Genomic DNA, 19,758 nt, shown 5'->3' with positions numbered 1-19,758 from the left:
CGGCCTGCGCGTCATTATTTCTGATCCTTTTGTCACGCTTGGTTATCCAGCTTCGGCTTATTAGGTGTCACGGCAATCGCTTTACGTACCAGCTTTTCCTTGGCTTAATATTAGTCTAGGATCATGCAATATTTGGCTCCATGTGAAGGGCAAATGTGTAAATTAGTTTAGGATCTGTAGGCTTGTTCCAAAATCACCTTCTTCAACCAGTCAGAAGCAGGGAAATGCTAGTTGTATTCCACAAGAACTTAAACCCTAATTACCCTGTTGATAGTTCCTCTGTTCAGGCTCACATAGTTTGTTTATCGCCTACTTGGCATGATATTCCGCTCCTGGTAGCTTGGCAGGAAGATAGCCGAACTACCACTACTTTCCCACCATTCACCACCGACACCGCTAAAATAGATCAGCAAGTGCCGAGCAAAGTGAGCATATTTTCTGGTCCGGATCGCAACACATGGGCGTATCTTCGTGATGCGCGCGTGGACGTCCCTCTTGATTTTCACCGGATCTTTTTCCCCATCTCTTGCGAGGCATTTTCTCCGGACCTTCGATGCAGCATCTCCGATACCATGAATTCCTCGCAAAAAGAAAGAAAGAAAAGGAAAGCGACACCCAAGTTTACGCACCTCTCCATGCACTCAGAGAGGAGGGGCAGCGGGTCCGACGCCGTCGGGCGGGCCGGGAGCCACATGGAGGGGCACAGAGTTGCGCTGGGCCCCCGATCCCACGGCCCGTGCGTGCCACCAACCAAGCGATGCCCCGACCCACGCGTGGGTCACACGTGATGTGAGCGCGGCTGGCTGACTCCGTCGATGCTGCCATGCTGGTCGCGCTCGCTGCTCGGTGGCAGGTGGAGCCCGACAGAAAGGGCTGGGTCTACATGTCAGCTACAAGGGACAAGCCGTACGTGCACGCACGATAGTTTCGGAGCCGCTGGAGACGAAGCTCTGAGCTGAGCTGGGCTGAGCCAGTGAGCCACTAGCCGCCCACTACGGCGGTTGACAACTCTATAATCCTAGAATTTAATTTGTATGAAGTCCTCAACTGCGAACAGAAATATTTTTCTTGTCGTAAACAATTTTATAAGGAAAACACTTTGATTATTATGGTTGTCCTAACGTCATTAAGATCATTTTCATGGCCCAGTTTAGTTGAATTTGGTGCTAGTGGGGCTGTCGTGATGGTAGCAGTTCTGGTAACGTGCTGGTGCGGTGATCCACTTAGCAATGGCAATCGTCGGCGATGCTGTCGAGGCTACAATCTAATGATTTGTCAGCACTTGTGAGCTTATGTTGATGTTCCACTCGAACCGGCTGGAATTTGATTGTTGAGTTAAGTGGTGGTGGTGGAGCACGGTACGTGTTGATGTCCGGCGGACGATAATGTTTTGTTGAGTTTAAGTAGTGCGAAGGAGTTGCGGCATGTATTGATAATCCAATACAACTGGTTGATCTATGTATATTGTATTACCTAATCTGGATATATTCTTCTTTTTAATATAATCGGCAGCTATTTTTTAAAAAAAAACTGCACAAGCCGTCAGCTACTGTATCAGCTCGGCGGCGGCTCGTTCGATCTGTAGGCTGTAGCCGAGCCGAACATAGAACCTACCTTCCACTTCCACGCCTACCGAGCCCAAACCCACCAAACCTCTCTGCGGTTGCGGCCCCACTTTTCATTGACGCAGACTCCGCACCTACCTACCCTGGAAAAAGTACGGTCGCTTCAGCCTGATCGAAATCCCCAAGCTGCCCTTCCCCTTTCGTTCCACCACCTCTCGTCTCCTCGCCACCCGGCGGCAACTACCCATCTGCATCCACCCGCCCGCCCCCTCACCGTCGCTCACGGCTACCAACCCCTCCTCCTCCGGCCGCCAATAAATAGCGCCCCGCTCGCCGCCTCCATTTCCTCAGAGGAGACGCCTTGCCCCGCACGACTCCTCCCCAAACCCTACCTACCCATCTACCACCCCTCGCCAGCCTCGCAATCGCAATGGCGCTCGCCACCAACTCCGCGGCGGCCGCCGCCGCAGCGGCCGTATCCGGCGGCGCGGCGTCCCAGCCGCGCCGCGTGGCTGCGTTCCTCCCTCTGAAGAGGCGCACTATCTCGGCCATCCACGCCGCCGACCCGTCGAAGAACAACGGGCCCGCCGTCCCCGCGGCTGCCGCCTCGAAGGCCTCGTCCTCGGCGGTTGCGACGCCGGAGAAGAAGCCGGCGGCGCAAGGGAAGTGGGCGGTCGACAGCTGGAAATCGAAGAAGGCGCTGCAGCTCCCCGAGTACCCAAACCAGGAGGAGCTGGACGCCGTGCTCAAGACGATCGAGACGTTCCCGCCGGTGGTGTTCGCCGGGGAGGCGCGCCACCTAGAGGAGCGCCTGGCGGAGGCCGCCATGGGCCGCGCCTTCGTCCTTCAGGGTGGAGACTGCGCCGAGAGCTTCAAGGAGTTCCACGCCAACAACATCCGTGACACCTTCCGCATCCTGCTCCAGATGGGGGCCGTCCTCATGTTCGGCGGTCAGGTGCCGGTCGTCAAGGTAACAACCTACCCATCGAATCCACCATAAAATTCGTCCACCCATCATGTCGATTTGCTAGATCTGATCCGATCTGTCCCCATTTTTTTTTTTGCGTATGGTATGGGTAGGTGGGGAGGATGGCTGGCCAGTTCGCCAAGCCAAGGTCCGAGCCATTCGAGGAGAGGGACGGCGTTAAGCTGCCGAGCTACAGGGGCGACAACGTGAACGGAGACGATTTCACCGAGAAGAGCCGCGTGCCGGACCCGCAGAGGATGATCCGCGCCTACGCGCAGTCGGTGGCCACGCTCAACCTGCTCCGCGCGTTCGCGACTGGAGGGTACGCTGCTATGCAGCGCGTCACACAGTGGAATCTCGACTTCATGGATCACAGCGAGCAAGGTGATAGGTGAGAAAATTCGTCCCTTTCCTGCGATTTTTGGCAGCACTTTTGGTTTGGACGTTGCTAGGCACTTCTGGTGTGGAGGTTGCTAAGCCGCTGTCATGTTGAAACGAATCTGTTTTCACCTATCTCTTATCGTGATAAAGAAAAATAACTAGTTGCCTCTGATAACACAAATTCGCCTCTGTTTGTGCTAATTTTACCATGGAACTAACTACTATTCTTAGACACTGAACATTTTGTTGAAAATTGAAAATATAGATGGAATTAGAAGAAATGTTAATTTTTTTGGGGGGGTTGACTAGGTGAATAAAGCGATGGTGTTCAGCTTTTTTGGTAGTTTTTTATTGTTCATTAGTCGGCAATGTTGTAAAAAAATCACGTGGAATTTTGGATTTTTTGGCCATAGACCATAGTAGAATATGTGGGATCTTTCCCTTTACATGTCCCTTTCTTTCGAGGAAACTGCTTACAGGACATCGCTGTCTGTCTTCCTTTGTATCTCCATGTCGTCAATATTGATTGTTTGCGCGTACCATAAGAAAGCACTATTGTCAGTTAATTAAACATGCCATTGTCTTACTGGATATTAGTAATCTTGTATTTTAGAGTACTAAATTAGTCACTTAGAGTATGGTGCTCCATCATGCAACCAACCCATTTTCTTATGGATCTTACATGTTTACCTCTGTTCAAAATTCAGTCTAGTCACAGAATTGTAGTCTATATTGTTCATTGATATAACTAATAATACATCATGAGCTGAGTGTTTAACTTTTTTTGGAAAGGTGTTTTCCCACCAAGCCAACATCATAATGGCATACCTAAAACAAGACTCACTCATGAATAGCTACTCCTATTTGTCGCTGCTTGACTATAGGACTTGTGGATGCAATTTAATTGAATTTAGGAATTTATGTTACTCAAATAAAAAATATAATCTGATGGTTTGAATTGTTTTCACTGGATGCTGTATAGGTACCGTGAATTGGCCCATAGGGTGGATGAGGCTCTTGGATTCATGACTGCAGCGGGGCTTACAGTTGACCACCCGATAATGACGACTACTGACTTCTGGACCTCGCACGAATGCCTTCTCTTACCATATGAGCAGGCTCTTACCCGTGAGGACTCCACCAGTGGCCTTTTCTATGATTGTTCAGCCCACATGTTGTGGGTTGGTGAGCGCACTCGCCAACTCGATGGCGCTCATGTTGAATTCCTCAGAGGTGTTGCCAACCCTCTTGGCATAAAGGTCAGCTTTATAAATCCATTTTTGTATTGGCCAAGTGAATTCTAGGTATTGTACTTGAGGTATTGTGATGCTGACTGTCAAATCGGCATGCATTTTTGTCATTTTGTGGAATGTAGGTGAGCGACAAAATGAACCCTAGTGACTTGGTGAAGCTGATTGAGATTTTGAACCCTTCAAACAAGCCTGGAAGGATAACCATAATTACAAGGATGGGGGCAGAGAACATGAGAGTGAAGCTGCCTCATCTCATTCGTGCTGTCCGCAATGCTGGCCAGATTGTCACATGGATTACTGATCCTATGCATGGAAACACAATCAAGGCCCCTTGTGGTTTGAAGACTCGTCCATTTGACTCTATTCTGGTGAGCTGCCTTCAACCAGTAACTTCCCTGTTCATTCTTTGCTAGTATGCATTTCTAGTATGATAAATTGGGAAGAGGCTCGATTTTGTTTGCGCATTCAGATAAACATATTGGACAAATGGAATGATATTCTGAACTTAAGAGTTTGGGCATAGTATATCCTGTATCTGAAGAGTATATCTGTTCTATAATTTGATAGACATATGTCTACTTAGGGTACTTGTTCTTAATAAGTCAATAGATTGGAGTAAAAGCATTAATTCATTTTTACGCATGAGTTTTCACCTGTGTTCTTATCGGAGCTGTTTGCTGATGTCCTTTCAGCTACATGAATGAATGTCTAAACACCACTCCATATATTTTCACTGGAGCATTTACAGTTAAATCTAGGAACATCCTGGCGTTACAACTGATTCATTAGACTAATCATGAGCTTTATAATACCTAACAGGCTGAAGTGCGTGCATTCTTCGACGTGCATGACCAAGAAGGGAGCCACCCAGGAGGTATCCACCTGGAGATGACCGGGCAGAACGTGACCGAGTGCATTGGTGGATCACGGACTGTGACCTTCGATGACCTGAGTGACCGCTACCACACCCACTGCGACCCAAGGCTGAATGCCTCCCAGTCCCTGGAGCTTGCCTTCATCATTGCCGAGAGGCTCAGGAAGAGGAGGATGCGATCAGGACTCAACAACAGCCTGCCGCTGCCACCACTGGCATTCTAAACGGCTGGTGCTGAACAGAGAGGGTAGGAATAGTTGCGACGACTTGAAAGCGGTGGCCAATGCCTATTTATTCGTTGGTGGGTGCTCTTGGCGCAAGTTACATTCTCGTGAGCTATAGGAGGTACTTGTGGAGTGGGTGGAAGACAGTAGCTAGCATTATGTGTTGTAAAACTATGTTTTTGTTTGATGCTTTGGGTGCGAGACTTGCCGACTTAGCTGTTTCTGGGGTTTTGACCTTGGTAAGGAGAAAATAAAGAGAGAATGGGATTACAACGCTTGGTGAACTGATACTCAATAAATTGATCCCTGCTGTTTGGTTCTCTTCTGAGGCGCAATAAATTGATCCCTGCTGTTTGGTTCTCTTCTGAGGCGCCTGCTGTGGTTGCAGGGATGTGAAATATTTGATCGTGGGATGCTGTGATGTGAAATGTTTGTTCGTGCGGTTCCTGATCCTTGGGAAGAAGCACCAGAGAACTGTGCTTGTTTTTTGTATATGGCCTCGTGGTTCTTTGGTTTCTGCTCCAGGTCACGAGTCAGCAGTCCGCCAGGTGCTCAGGTGCCCACCCTCACACCTGTAGACTGTAGTTGTGTTCTCAAGCCGTGGTCTCACCCTGGTGAAGTGGGGCTAACGCCTGAGCAACGGGCAGTGGCGTCGCCTGTGCAATTTGCAAACTGGAATCATTTGGTGAGAGCATCCAGTGCATAGCTCCTTTTGGGACATTGCAAATTTGCAATGATTCTTTTTCAAAAAACAAAAAGGAAAGACGCCACATTGTTATAAAAGCACACAGATTTAGATGCCACAACGCGTTGAATGTTGATAATACATTTCCTAAGCCAGTAAGGTTAGACTACTAATGGGACTATTGCTCTCCTCGGATCAGTCACTTGGGACAAACTTACAGCAACGTCAATGCGTGAGCAGCACTATAATTGTTTTATACAAGTGTCGGTACATCCATGATGCAGAGCAGAACGAGCATCACTTCAACTAACCTCTCAACGAGGTTCCGGATAACGAACGAGAAACGAATGACCAGGCCACACTAACGTCCATTTTACAGGATCTAATGTCAAGCGTACCAAAGCTTCTACCTGTTTCCTTAGCCAGTAAATTCCTCCACAGCTTCCACAACATTGTTACCATCCTGCCATGCCTTGACAGAAACTTTCAGCTTGCTGTCAATTTCCAGCAGAAACAACGCGACAAGAAAGCTCAACGACGCCATCGCCAACCACAGGCACTTTCCCGTCTCCAAAACTGAGCATATGACTTTCATGCCCGATTGGAGAAGCTTAAGTTGGATGCTAAACTTTAGCACATATCAGCACTCATGCATATGCTAGATTTTTTGAATCTTAGCTAAAGTTTAGCCCATCCCATTAGTACTTCCGTTAGATGAACTAGTGCCAAAGTTTAGTACTTTCACCCATTAGCATTTGGATTTGAATCCAAACGGGGCCTAACTAACAGTGGAAACCATCTGGCCATGAACCGCCAAAGACTTGAACAGATATTGTGGCCTCTACTCCACAGAGAAAATGATATGCCCAAGTGTAAACTCCAGTGTGCTACACTTTCTTCTAGCGTAGGTTCGAAGCAGCAGGCACAAATGAAATGGAATTAAGCATAGACGCTCCTGGATCCGGATGAGTCTCGTCGTCAGCGGCTCCGTCGGCCAATCCATCTCGCACGGCACGCGCGTGCTACGAGTTGGATTGTCCTCGCCGCTCTGGGCCTGCCGTAGGAAACCTGCGTCTGGTTCTAGCCTGACGGACGGTAAAGAGGCCAGCGGGAAGGTGGTGGATTCGCCAAGGAATGCCGTTGCCGCCCTGCTGTGGCGAGCGGAGCGACGACCAGGCGGCAAGACACGGAAGTACAATGAACACAATTATCTCAATTTTTTTGACACGACCTTTATCTCCATCGGATTGGATGCGAAACACAATAGCACCTATTACCATATAACTAACTATATAAGCACTTCGGATAAACTATTTCAGATCTTAAATTGACAAGATCATCGGTGACGATTCAACTAGTCGGATCCTGAAATTAACGAGATCGTCAGGCATTTGACTGTATGCCAAAAGACGCGTTGCCTATCTAGGTGGCTCGAGTCATTCACAACTACCATTAAGATGCCTTATACTCAGCTGGAGCAAGAGGCAGTGGAGCACCTAACCGCTAATGAACATTTCACCAGGAAACTAGTATGCTATTTCAACAGTATAGCAAACACTCCGGGCAAAACTGCGGTAAATGCTAGTAACAAACTACAATCAAAATTGCAAGATCAGGTAAGTTTGACATATTGGCGGAGACCAAAGATATAAAGCTATCTGACGGGTCCAACTTTCACAATTGAAACCAACATGGTAAATCTCCGGTACTCGAAAAATTCCGACAAGCCAGGAGCATGTTCATGCAAAATTGCACTCGAGAAAGGGTAGGGGGTCGTAGATTCAACGCCGAACATGAGGGTTCTCCAACTATAGCTTAGGTAGGCATTCAAACATCTCTCAAGCTCTGAACAATCTTAAGCGGATGTGGCAGCGGAAGCCTTGGCGGCGGAAGAAAGCTTGGACCTCCTCTTCGCCAAGCTCTCGCTCCGACGCTCCCTCTGCTCCTTAAGCCTCTGGGCAAGAAGCTTCTGGTACTCAGCAGCCTCGTACTTCTTCTTGGCAATCCTCTTCTTCTTGTCAGCGATTCTAGCACGCTTCCTCTGAAGGGTCAAGGGGGTCACCAGACGCTGGATCTTAGGAGCCTTGCTCACCTTCTTGCCTGCAATAGAAGTATTCAGGTTAACATGGTTAGTTGCACAACTTTAGCAAACAATGGTTACAAAAGACTCATTTCAACTCATCCTCAAGCATTTTGTCCAAAACAAAAGATTTAACCAAATCAGAGAACTATGACACTAAAATAACTAGTAGCCTATCTATATTTTCAAGACATTAGTAAATTCAACGCTGAAGTGACAGAGAAGATAGATGTGTCGGATCCGGGGCCACGGGACTGCACACATGGCATATATATACTAGGATAAGGGATGGGACACGCCCTACATCAGTTGTAACTAATCGTACAGCAGTAGGACTAGTCGGAACATAAGGAAACTACCCGAGTAGGACTCCTAAGCTAGTATCGGGCTAAAATTTCTATGTAACCCTATCCCCCAGACTATATAAAGGCGGGCAAAGACCCTCTCCAAAGGATCAACCACCATCATATCATCTAAGACAATACAAACCATCACACAGGACGTAGGGTATTACGCATACTGCAGCCCGAAGCTGTCTAAAGTTTCGTGTTCCTTGCACCTTCGAGTTCCTGATCTCGACGACAACCCACCTACAATCTACCACCTCGGGGTATCCCTCGGTGGGCTTGGAGGTTAAACACCGACAAGATGTGCACTTGAATCAAGAAAATAACCAAGGTAGCTCACCGTTCTTGGTAGTGAATGTCCTGCGGTATGTGTTCACGTACTTGCGGACATCATCATCCTTCGACAGGTTGAACAGTTTCCTGATCTTGGAGGCCCTCTTGGGTCCCCTCATCCTGGGCTTCTCGGTGTCGGTCAGACCAGGCAGATCATTCTCACCCTTCTTGACAATAACCAGGTTGATAACAGAGAGGTCTTGGCTGACAATGCAACCACGGACAGACTTCCGCCTGCGCTCACCATCACGCCTACCATAACCACGGAAGCATGGAGTGCCTACAGAAATCATAACAAAGGTTCAGCTAAGAACATCTAGGAAAGAGGGAAGATATAAGCTGATCAATTAAGGGTACTGGGGAAATAAGACTGCAGCCACTTACCCCTGTGTAGCAGAAGGCGAACACGGCCAGAAGTTAGCACTCCTTGCTTCATGGGAAAGCCTTGCTTGTCACAACCCCCCATGATCTTGAAGACGTAACCCTTGAACTCCTGCAAAACCGAGAAAAAATTTATACACATATTTGAGCATGGAAGACAATGGATTAAGGATAAATAAGTTATCCGAAGGTTACCTCGCCCAAAGCATCACCACTGACCTCCTGGGAGATCCTTTTGTCAAAAAAGGCACGCCTGTAGTTGATACAAAGGTTTTAGCTATAGGAACCAAACAAATAAAGAAGAGCCGGAACAAAACATCATATATGCTATATTGCTACCAAAAGTGCATAAGGCAGAGAAGCAAGCTGTGGCACTTCAACAAATAATTAAATAACTTATATGCTACCATTTTGGCTTTTCAAATTGAATTTCAATTTTTGGGAAAAATTCATGTTGCAAAAGTCATAATTAGTTGCCATAAAAACACCTTGACAAATCCCAGTGAACAGAGAACAGTAGGTTTTATATATCACCAATGACGTCAAACATTTTTTACATACTCACCAACGGCTTGACAGTACCAACGTGGGACATTCATCACCCTTCATCAAAAAAGAGTTCACAATATTTGACAGAAATGCCATACTTTGTAACTAGATTTTAACACCCTATGCCGCAACATTTAAAAGTAGTATATCCTGACTAATTGCCACTGCCCTCGTTGCGCCCAACACACCTCTACATGAAGCTAAGCAGTCAAACTACTGAAGGAGTGTACGATTCCTAGAGAACACTAGGATGAGAAGCTGACCAGTGTTTAAGCAATACATCACTCACATGGATCTAAAAGGAACAGAAACGGCAAAACAAGTGGAGGGCACGAAATACTCACAGCTTCTGGTCGTCATCGATCTCAAGCTTCTTCTGGCACCCGGTGGTCGGGTTGGCAATGTTGAACTGCAACCACAAAAGGCAAGCAAATCAGACACTAGACAGCCACATACCCCATCTAAGAACACCCAGAGTTGCGCATCAGCGCGGGAACGCCGGAACGGAGAGGAGCAGCGTACCTTCATGGCGGCGACGCACCGCGAGCTCGCGGGCGGCGAGGAGCTCGAGCGCTAGGGGCGGCGGCGGCGGCGCGAGGGCTAGGGTTTGGGGCGAGAGAGCTGCGTGGAGAAACGGGCAGAGCTTATATAGGTGGGCGGAGACTAGTAGGAGTGGGCGCCGCAGGTCGCGGTTGCGACGCTCGATCTTGACCGTTCGTGAATGCGTGTGAGCGTGAGTCGTGACTTGCCCACCCAATCGGTCTAATGGACCCGACGACCCTTCCTGGGCTATCTTTAACTTCGGGGTCAGGCTCAATTTGAGCCCATCTAACTTTTCTCTATACAAAAATTGCTTCCTTCGGAGGGTTTCGTTTGATTTTCCTTTTCTCGAACATTTCCAGTGATTCAGTAAACTCAAAGAGATGTTTTCGGCATGCAGTACATAAAAAACATCAAGCTAAAGGTCAAGGAAAGAAACAAGCCATGAATATAGACACTGCGACATTCATGAAGCATGAGACTGACCCTTCATACAGGGCAGCGGATCCGAACACTAAGAATCCAGCAAGAATACAGCCTTAAAAAGTCTATTATTTATCCACAGCGTCACTACCTCCATTACAGAAAACAAGTGAAATCACAACAACAAAATGGGAGCTCGGAACACGCTGAGACAAACAACTTGGATCAACAGCAGAACACAAAAGACGAGAAGAGAGAGAGAGTTCACGGCAGCTTCAGCGTCGGACGGCCTGAACCAACCACTTTGCTCGTCACAAGGCGCAGACGAAGTCGCCGCTGTCCTCTACGTCGATGTCGTCAACGTCAATGTCATCCAGCTCCATGCTCCCCAGGCCGGGGATCTGCCCGGTGAGCTTCATACCGTCGCCAGGTTTGCGGGCCTCCTGTATGATGGCCATGATCTCCTCCAGGCTTTGCGAGGGGACGTTCATGTCGGTCATTAGCACGCTCATCTGGTACTCGTCGGTCATCTCGATTGGCAGGTTCTTCAGGAACCACGGGTGGTTCTTGATATCCGGGATGGTTATTCGCTGCACGCAAATACCCAATGGATGAGGAGAATGCAGAAATTCTGTGTGTTCGTTGTCATCAAAATGTTTTGGGTAAAAACAATTACTTGCTCAGGGCTTCCAACAAAAATCCGGGACAGAAGATGCCTGCACTCCATTGAAACTCGGACAAAATCAGGTATGGCGTATTGTACGCTGAGAATCCGCTGCACGAAAATTGGAGGCATGAGCTGAGCAGAACAAGGTGAAATGTAAAACTTCATAAGTTCATACACACACGTGATTGTTGTGGGACACTTGGGGTCAACTTACAGTAAGAGTCTTGCGGAAATTCTTTGGTTCATCAGGGTCCTCGAAGGGATAAGCCCCGACAAGCATCACATACAAAGTTACTCCACATGACCAAACATCGGCAACCTAAATTGCAGAAGGTCAGTGCTCAGTTTTAGGAATTAGGACTGCATTTTTTTAGACTATGATTTTTTTTTTTACCATTCCACAAGAAATAGACAATTAAAAAGGAGAAATAGCAGAGGTATGGATCACCTTTCCATCATATTCCTTTCTAGCAAGCACCTCGGGAGCAATGTAAGCAGGTGTGCCAACAGTTGATTTGGGCTGAGAGTGCAACACAGAGGACTGGAAAAGACGAGTGTGCAACAGTTCAGTTGACAAGCTGGTGATTATTTAAGGTAATAAGAATTGCGGTAGTTTACCTTGGAATAACCAAAATCACATATCTTTAGCCGAGGTGCTATACTACCATCCAGCAGAGTATTTTCTAGTTTCAAATCTCTGTGACATATTTGCTGCAGCAATAAAAAAAAAGAGAGTGTCATATCACAACTCACAAATGTTCCACTTAATAGTTGCTCTTGAAAAGTTAATATACCATTGAGTGACAATAGCTAACTCCTGAAATCAATTGTTGGAAGAAGAACCTTGCCTATGGAGAGGAATAAATAAGTGTCAATAGTAAAACATGTCATGGGTAAAATGACTGATTCTCTTGTAGTAAATCCGATCTACCTCATCCTCACTAAATCTCCCTGCATTGCAGATCCTTTCGAATAGCTCGCCACCAGCAGCGTATTCCATAACTATGGCCAAATGTGTGGGAGTTAGCACAACCTGAAAAACTAAGTCTGTCTTTAAGTTTGCAATCTTTTTTTGAAGTAAAGAGTTTGCAATCTAGAAATTATGACAGATTCAAACTTGTGAGAAAAAATTTTGCAGTAATCACAATAGGGCCCTGTAGTAGAGTTTTCCATTAAAAAAGTATATGCAATAATCACCCTAATGATAGAACTTTTTTGGAAGATGTACAAATAGATATCTGTATCTAATTAATTCCTCAACATTTAATATCAAATTATCAGTATAATAAGTATTTTTCCGGTATAGCCAAATTAAAACACCACACATCTGTTGCCCTCGGAAACCAGAATGTGAGTTACCACTAGAATCATAATTCATAATATGACTTGCAGCTAATTCCGTTCCGAATAATCTACCCACAAGGAAAATCTTTTAAAGAATTCCATGCAAACAAGAATATATAAAACAGAAACACCATTATTTGCAAAAGAGGACAAGAGGACAAAGCAAACTGCTAGGGCGCTATCACTTTGAATGATTACATTATAGCCAATCAACAATAATGAAGCGTCGACAAACAAGTCCCAAGCCTGAATGACATAAGTACTTCCCCGTCTTAGAGGGCATGGCACTAGTGCAGGCCATGCATAGCTGCTGAATGCTGATAGGCATCCAAGTATCCAACAGACATTGAAACAAGTTGCCAACTAGTCGCACGCAAGGAAAAAACAGACAAGGACTCTAGGTGTGGGAATCTAAAGGTATTGTTCTACCACATAATTATGTAACCACACATAGCATATACACCAACTACTCAAAATAGTAAAGGCGCATATGACGATTATAATAGAACCTGCTTGCTACCAGATAGGCCAGTCAACTCTGCAACGTGGAGACCCCTTTCGCCTTAAATTCCATTTGTCCAATAAAAAATGGAGAATGGATTACATATCATGCAGAAAAATATCTGGACGAGTAATAACCCAGAAGCATAGGAGTTGAGCATCATATCATGCTTTCTTTTTTGGATCTAATCACTCAGAAATTGAATGTTCTCTTATGCATTCGAATTTCAATTCAGAAGTTCTAGCAATTGCGATGATCTTTTTTATAATATGCACTGGGTGGAGTTTTTCCCATAAAATAATAAAAAACACCAGCAGCTCTTATGGGATATTTTGCATAAATTTTAGTGTAGTATGAAACAGAAGGTATTAATGCATTTAGAATATATATATATATATACACCGTAAATGTTGTAAAGAATCAGATTTATTATTGCTCTCAACACTAGAATTGGATCTTATGACAGTGTTAAATAAATTGAATATTTAAGTTTTTATTGCTTTCACAGAGGGAAAAAGGAACTTACCTCCTTGAATTTAACTATATTTGGATGCCTCAGTGATCTATGGTTCATGATCTCCCTTTGGACATTCTCATCAATCTATGAAAGCAGAAGAAAAGGTTTTAGCAATTGATAGACAAACACAAGATACACAAGCATAGTTTGGGAAAGGCATTTTTTTGTAAGTGAGTTAGAGCAGTCAAGTGTGACGAAAAAATGTAACAGGCAAGACAAAATAATGGTCACAGGTAAACAGATGTTGTCAAGAATACATGAACTCTAAGAAAACACAAAGCAACTGATCAACTAATCTAACCCAGATACATAAAATCCAAAACATCATTTAGCAGCTGCACCACTACAACAGTACCATTAGTCAACTACAGAGTTTAAGATGTCATGGAACAGGGATTATAGCTTAAACAGATCCTAGCCTCCTAGGAAGCTGAAATTAACTTGAAGCTGATGTTATTAGCAAAAAATGTGGTGGGAAAACAACTAAACTAGAAGTAAGGTCTGCTGTTGGCTGTTTTATCAAATTAGTATAAGATTACAAGTTTTCAATAATAGCATCCATTTAACTAGTAATATCCTACAGATATGATTGTATGAATTATTTATAGTAAAGCATGTCTACCTACCATGGCAGATTTTGCTAACTCTGGACCGCTCCAACTTTACAAGCTTTCCTCAAAAATGAATAATTAAGGCTGCATTCCTATAAATGGAACTAACAATACATGAAGTTTGCATATCACAATCAAAAGAAGACGTTTGCAGTATCTAATAAAACATGGCACGGAGAATAGAATTGGACAGACCGTTCACTCAGTTTGCAGTTCATCTAATAAAACGCGGTGCAGATTTTGGAAGTGGACCCAAACTCAGATGCAAAATTGAATTTCCCCAACTTAAGCTAAAGCTCTTTAACAAATCAATGGCACATGATACATAAATCATCTGAATCCAACAGAGTTAGACTGATGGGAAGATTAATCAGTACCAAGGTAACCAGGTGCAAGATTCAGCTCTTGTTTGGAAACAGTGAGAAGCATAGTAACATCTGCATTGATCAGCCAAGTGTGACTCACTTAAGGCCAAGCAAGCAAAGAGCCCTGCATCCACTGCTAGCAAACATACTGTACGATGTGAATAATGGAGGTGGTCCAAATTCATACTCCATTTGTAAAGCTTCAATCATTCAGAGGAAAATTTCAGACACACTAAAAAAAAGAGAGCAGATCCGTTGGGGGAATAATGGCCACACCATCTCTCGAACAAGATGTACCACAGTACTACCGATACATGGCAGGTAGGCAGCAGCAAAAAACAAATTAGCAAACAACCAAGTAACCCCAATCAAGGAGTTCCTTTTACGCACTACAGGAACCTAAGCAAAACCTAGGACTAGGAGGCCCAAAATCGAGAACCCGATCAAAACCCACCTTAGAGAAATCGCATCGGGCGCACTCCATGAGCAAAACGTTATTGACGCGAGAGATGAACCCAATTGAGGGAGGGGAGAGGGTAAGAAGTCAATAAGGTCGGTCACCTTCATCCCCCTCTCGATGAACTTGACGGCGAAGAGCTCCTTGGTCCTGACGTCCCGGACCAGCTTGGCCACCCCGAAGTTGCCCGATCCTATGTCCTTGATCACCTCGTACCTCTCCATCGCCACCTCCCTGTCAAGCTTGCTCCTTGGCCCTCCTCACGGCTCGTAATCAGAGCCACTGGTCTGAACGCACCGGCAGGAGCAACTGAGCAAGAAGTAGCAGGCCAGCAGCTACCTCCACCAATCGGTCAAATACCGAGAGCTGCAGGGCCGATGGGTGGAGCGGACTGTGGAGGGAGGGATGAAGCAACGGAGGAGCGAGGAGTGGAAGGAAGCAGGAGGTGGGGGCAGAGGAGGGGAAGGTGGAAGGTGAGGGAGTGCGGTGTGGAAGGGAAGGAGGAGGGGGGGGGGGGGCTTTTGATAGGGCCGCCGGGTCGAAGTGGGAGGAGAGAGAGACGTAGCCATGTAGCCATACCAGTAGTATTACCGTCGTCATCGGCCGCCGTGGTGGTGGTGCACTCGTGGGCTCGCCCTCGCTCTGAAGTGGTCGCCGCGCTGGTAATCGCCGAGAAAGAAACCCAAGGGAGAAAAAAAAGGTGGAATTTTTATTTCAACGGTTCGGGCGGACCGGGAGTGGACAACTGAACCCGGTCTGCTATGGTAGCTGCTCTACGAGGCTTCAACTTCAAACAGTACAATCGAGTAACAGTGTCACTGCGTGACAATTGCTGCTGAACCATGTGAAATCCAGATTTCTGGACCATGTGAACCAATGCCTGATCCCCTCTTGATTCTCCCATGTGAAATCCAGTTTGCTCTGGACGGAACTGCAGGGAACTGTCCTGCAAAAGTTGGGAATCTTCAGTTTCAACAGTTGATGATTCGTCAAAGATATGCCTAACCGATTCAACTTATCAGGCCTCCGAAAAGATCCTAGCTGCTGATGCCTGTAAAGCTGTGTGGAAAAGCTGAGAGGAGAGGGGAGAAAAGGACATGGTCACGAAAAGATGCTGTTAGTCTCTGATAGATCCATGGCGCCTTTTATTTCCTCGTCTGATTCTCACAGCCTCACACCCGCTGCCTGAACTCCACGAATTCCCCTGACATGTTCACCCCAACTGTCGTCGGCAAAATTAGTGCCAAATAAAGAGCCCATCATAATTCATAGATGATGTGAATCCAATTGGGTCAGAGCTGGTGAACATATATGGCATCGCCCGAGCCGCAAAGGGAAAGGAGGAGCTTGCCATGCTCTCACGCATGAGCAGGAAAAGATTCGCTCTGCTGAGGTGGTATGGCGCTAACTGAACAATACTGCTATTTAAGGTGCGTGTGGTTAGGGTTCTACACCAGAAAATAATGCCCAATTTAGTATACCCACATTATTGTGGTGCTTTAGGTGGTTTTACCTGATTCAACTGAAATCATTCAAAGCTAAAAGAGTACCATCGATTCTGAACACAACAAAGTATCATCAAGTTCTAAGGCGCTGCCCCTAGCTTTCTGCATTTGCTGAAAGCTGTTTAATCTCTATCTGCTACAAACACAAGCCAAAAGCAGCACAACCTGAACCAAAACAATCACGCGCCTGAAAAACTGCACGCGCGCGCGCATCGTTAGCCTGAACTGCAAAAATTCCAACAGAACGGCGGGCTTTGAAACGAAAAAAAAAGAGAGAAAAGATACTAACACCAGGAATGGAAACTTCTGGAGGAGGAAGCTGTCAAAAAGGAAGGTTCTGGATGAGCATGTTTTGAATTCTTTGCCATCCGCTCGTCAGTGGATGGCGAAAGGTGTCTCCGGAACGGCGTGGCCATGAGGCCGCAGGCACTTGTTTACGGCACTCTTGGCGTGCCTGGCACCAAACGGCCAATAAACAAGTGACCAGATGCAGATAAGAAATTCGGGCGGGTTACTTGAAGTGGAAAGCAAACGGCTGCCGCCGCAGACTTTCGCTCGATTCCCTTTGACAAATTTTGCTGCTTGCCCGGAAGCAAAAAATAACCTTCGTGTCCGAGGCCTCATCCACATGTCTGAACTCTGAACGCAGACGTGTGCTGTAGTGGCGCGCAAGTGAGACCCTGATTAACCTTCCAAAGAAAAGACACCCTGATTACTGTCGAGAGTTGAGGTTCGTGCCGTGCTTATAAATAACCTCCGCATCTCCAGCAGGGACATCCTATGCCGCCACGTAACTGTACCTAAATCCGCAAAAATTTGCAAAAATATTTTTAAATCACGCGATTGTATACGTGTAAGGACTCATGGTGTATCTGTACTCAAGTAGTGGTCCAACGGTGAATTTGCAGCATCATATTCGGACGACCAGCTTGACTGCGCTGCGCCGCTGGGCGCGCATCGACTGCCCGGGTTGGGCTCCCAAGGAGGATGCCTAGCCGGACTGCTGCGGAGCCCAGGTGGTCCTCCACGTGGGATGGTAGCGGCCGCCGCGGGCATGGCCGCCTGCTGGCTCCCGCCCCGCCGCCGTGGAGGCCCCAAGGCGGAGCACCTCAGTTTACCGCGGCCGGCACGTGGCGGCCCCAAGGCGGAGCACCTCAGTTTACCGCGGCCGGCACGTGGCGGCCGGTAAACGCCCCGCCCGGCGCCCGGCATCATTCCAGTCTCCAGATTCCAGAACCCAGATGCTTCTTCTTTGAAGTGGCCGCCATGGGAATGTGACAGCTCGTGGACGTGGAGTGCTGAGCCTCGCTCGCCGAGTCACTGTACGATACGGGCGCTGGCGACCACGACGCGAGTCGAATAGGGAGGGCCCCGTGCTCGTCACGTTCACGGGCGCCATACCGCCGTGCTCCATCGGTGGAGCACGCAGGGAACACGACGTACAACTGCCGCGCTGCTGTTCGTGTGAGACCGGCCGGCGACGTCTTATCGTTCGCCTCGCCGTCGACGGCTTTGTTCTCTTTCGTGCGCGTTCGCTGCACCGGTAGGCGTCGCCGGCCCGGCGACGGCAGACAGCGGGCAGCGTCAACCGAAAAGGCCGACGCGTCGCCGCTCGTCGGGCCCCCGTGGACCATGCACGTCCGGGGCACAGCCCCGTGCCTGCCTGCCTGCCTGCCTGGTAACGATCATCCTATATTCCTATGACAGGTAGGGACCCGCGCCGTGCCGGCAGGGGTCCGCACGCCGTCCGGCGCCGCGCGGGCTCATGCCGCTGAAGAAATACGAGTCGCAGCCATCCGAAAGCGACAGCCGACGAACGATCTTTTTGCTGGCGGCGTGGTGGCCGCTGAACCGGTCGCCGATCGACGGTGCTCTGCCGGTAATCGCGCGGGCCTCTCTTCTCGGAGGAACAAAGGTCAACCTCACGCCGGGATCTCCCGTCTCGCGCACGGGCACGGACAGTTCAGTCCTCATTCTCGCCATGTGTGCTGCGGCGATGTGGAGCAGGGAGTAGCCGGCACGGTGTCTCCATCGCTCGAGCGCCTGGTCGGCCGTTACCTGAGCTTAACAGAGTAAAAACCGCGGGGAGAACGACCGGCGAACCAACGACTGGGTCGACCCGAAAGAGACGTGCTACTTTTCACTGGCCCTCCGAAGGCTACGAGGTGGCGATCGGCGCCGAGCTCCTCCGCGGAACTCGCATCGATCCGGCTGGATCCAGGCCAGGCCACAAACGGACACGGACGCGCGCCTGCCAGAGGCTCTCGAAAGCGAAAGCGGCTGACTGACAGGTACGCCCACTGCTGACCGCCGCGGGAGAGGAATATCCAGGTTCCGAACGACCGCCACCGGCCACCGCCCCGGCGCGCACCGGAACGCGGTTTCCACCGCCGTGCCGACGTCGTCGTCGTACCAGGTGAAAGCACGCACGCGCCGGCGAGAGGCGCCCTGGTTGGCCGGGCCTCGTCGTCGATTGGAAAAGGGGACTAGATCGATCAGCAGAGCGAGAGCCGAGCCACGCGAGTCGCCATCGGCCGCCCTTCCTGTGCCTGCCGAGGGCTGGCCCGGTGGGTGCGCGTACGTTGGCAACGCTCGCGCCGCGCGGATCCGGATCGAGCGGTTGGTGAACCAGCTCGTGGTCGTGGCGCTGCACGCGGGCCGGTGGCGAGTCGCTGTCCGGCTGGGCCAGGGGCCCGGCGAGGACGCCCCTCTCTCGGGCGGCGGGCGGGGTCGCGGTCGTGCCGTGCGCTTGCTGTTTTCTCCATCTGCTTGCGGGCCTGGACTCTGAATGCACTTCCAGGGAAGGGAAGGAAGGTGCGCGGATGGGCGCGCGCGTGAGAGGGAAAGGGGCGGTCGCCGTCGACCGTGGGCGGCGGCGCTCGGGGTCGGCCGGATTAGCTAGCGTGCGACGTCACTGCCTTTTCTCGGTTCGGAGCTTTCGACGAGGAGGATAACGTCGTGTCCTGTTGCTCGGAGAAATACCCCGGAGCAAAAAAAAAAAGGCCAAGGTTAAGGCCCACGACCACCTTGGGGACGGTTGGGCCCGACGTGCTAGAAAGGCGTAAAGGCCTTTTAAAGGCACCCGGTTTGACGGGCCCATATGAATAGTACTGTGTACGAGGCTAACGGGCCCTCTAATCATGCTGCGAAGGTCCCTCTGTCCTCTCAAACAAAAACGATAGCAACTG

The 19,758-nt window shown here is 48.5% G+C and overlaps 3 protein-coding genes across 5 annotated transcripts; 1 reads left to right on the top strand and 2 right to left on the bottom strand.

The window, feature by feature from the left end:
• Positions 1 to 1,859: 1,859 nt before the first annotated feature.
• Positions 1,860 to 5,599, top strand: LOC112880649 (phospho-2-dehydro-3-deoxyheptonate aldolase 2, chloroplastic). Its single transcript, XM_025945381.1, has 5 exons — positions 1,860 to 2,535; positions 2,646 to 2,923; positions 3,896 to 4,172; positions 4,289 to 4,534; positions 4,986 to 5,599. The coding sequence occupies exons 1-5, from the start codon at positions 1,996 to 1,998 to the stop codon at positions 5,262 to 5,264; spliced, it is 1,620 nt and encodes a 539-aa protein (XP_025801166.1). The 5' UTR covers positions 1,860 to 1,995; the 3' UTR covers positions 5,265 to 5,599.
• Positions 5,600 to 7,579: 1,980 nt separating this feature from the next.
• On the bottom strand, positions 7,580 to 10,250 carry LOC112881771 (40S ribosomal protein S6). 3 transcript variants are annotated; one of them, XM_025946633.1, is made up of 7 exons: positions 10,162 to 10,250; positions 9,984 to 10,048; positions 9,286 to 9,343; positions 9,094 to 9,202; positions 8,717 to 8,989; positions 8,544 to 8,619; positions 7,878 to 8,049 (listed from the first exon to the last, which is right to left on the bottom strand). In XM_025946633.1, exons 1-7 carry the CDS (start codon positions 10,165 to 10,167, stop codon positions 8,025 to 8,027), a joined length of 612 nt encoding a protein of 203 aa, XP_025802418.1. In that variant the 5' UTR covers positions 10,168 to 10,250; the 3' UTR covers positions 7,878 to 8,024. The 3 variants fall into 3 exon arrangements, with proteins under 3 accessions (XP_025802417.1, XP_025802418.1, XP_025802419.1); XM_025946634.1 differs by having other exon boundaries at positions 7,897 to 8,049; positions 8,544 to 8,626; XM_025946632.1 differs by lacking the exon at positions 8,544 to 8,619 and having other exon boundaries at positions 7,580 to 8,049; positions 10,162 to 10,248.
• Positions 10,251 to 10,624: 374 nt separating this feature from the next.
• On the bottom strand, positions 10,625 to 15,572 carry LOC112881770 (serine/threonine-protein kinase SAPK2). The gene is made up of 9 exons (XM_025946631.1): positions 15,170 to 15,572; positions 13,642 to 13,716; positions 12,201 to 12,302; positions 12,064 to 12,117; positions 11,888 to 11,980; positions 11,718 to 11,810; positions 11,484 to 11,588; positions 11,279 to 11,377; positions 10,625 to 11,192 (listed from the first exon to the last, which is right to left on the bottom strand). The coding sequence occupies exons 1-9, from the start codon at positions 15,287 to 15,289 to the stop codon at positions 10,914 to 10,916; spliced, it is 1,020 nt and encodes a 339-aa protein (XP_025802416.1). The 5' UTR covers positions 15,290 to 15,572; the 3' UTR covers positions 10,625 to 10,913.
• Positions 15,573 to 19,758: the final 4,186 nt, after the last annotated feature.

Source organism: Panicum hallii, chromosome 2, assembly GCF_002211085.1.
Source record: "Panicum hallii strain FIL2 chromosome 2, PHallii_v3.1, whole genome shotgun sequence".
In the NCBI taxonomy this organism is placed as follows: Eukaryota; Viridiplantae; Streptophyta; class Magnoliopsida; order Poales; family Poaceae; genus Panicum; species Panicum hallii.
The sequence above is the reverse complement of the archived record's forward strand: the minus strand, read 5'-3'. Positions and strand labels throughout refer to the sequence as shown.

Coding starts and splice junctions, on each gene's coding strand:
- LOC112881771 (XM_025946632.1), bottom strand. Junction 9,344..9,983: donor ATCGATGACGACCAGAAGCT/GTGAGTATTTCG, acceptor TATCAACTACAG/GCGTGCCTTTTTTGACAAAA. Junction 8,050..8,716: donor GACATTCACTACCAAGAACG/GTGAGCTACCTT, acceptor CTTCTATTGCAG/GCAAGAAGGTGAGCAAGGCT.
- LOC112880649 (XM_025945381.1), top strand. CDS start 1,996: ATGGCGCTCGCCACCAACTCCGCGGCGGCCGCCGCCGCAGCGGCCGTA. Junction 2,536..2,645: donor GTCAGGTGCCGGTCGTCAAG/GTAACAACCTAC, acceptor TGGTATGGGTAG/GTGGGGAGGATGGCTGGCCA. Junction 2,924..3,895: donor CACAGCGAGCAAGGTGATAG/GTGAGAAAATTC, acceptor GATGCTGTATAG/GTACCGTGAATTGGCCCATA.
- LOC112881770 (XM_025946631.1), bottom strand. CDS start 15,289: ATGGAGAGGTACGAGGTGATCAAGGACATAGGATCGGGCAACTTCGGG. Junction 13,717..15,169: donor TCATCGAGAGGGGGATGAAG/GTGACCGACCTT, acceptor CTGCTTTCATAG/ATTGATGAGAATGTCCAAAG. Junction 11,981..12,063: donor TTAGCTATTGTCACTCAATG/GTATATTAACTT, acceptor TTATTGCTGCAG/CAAATATGTCACAGAGATTT.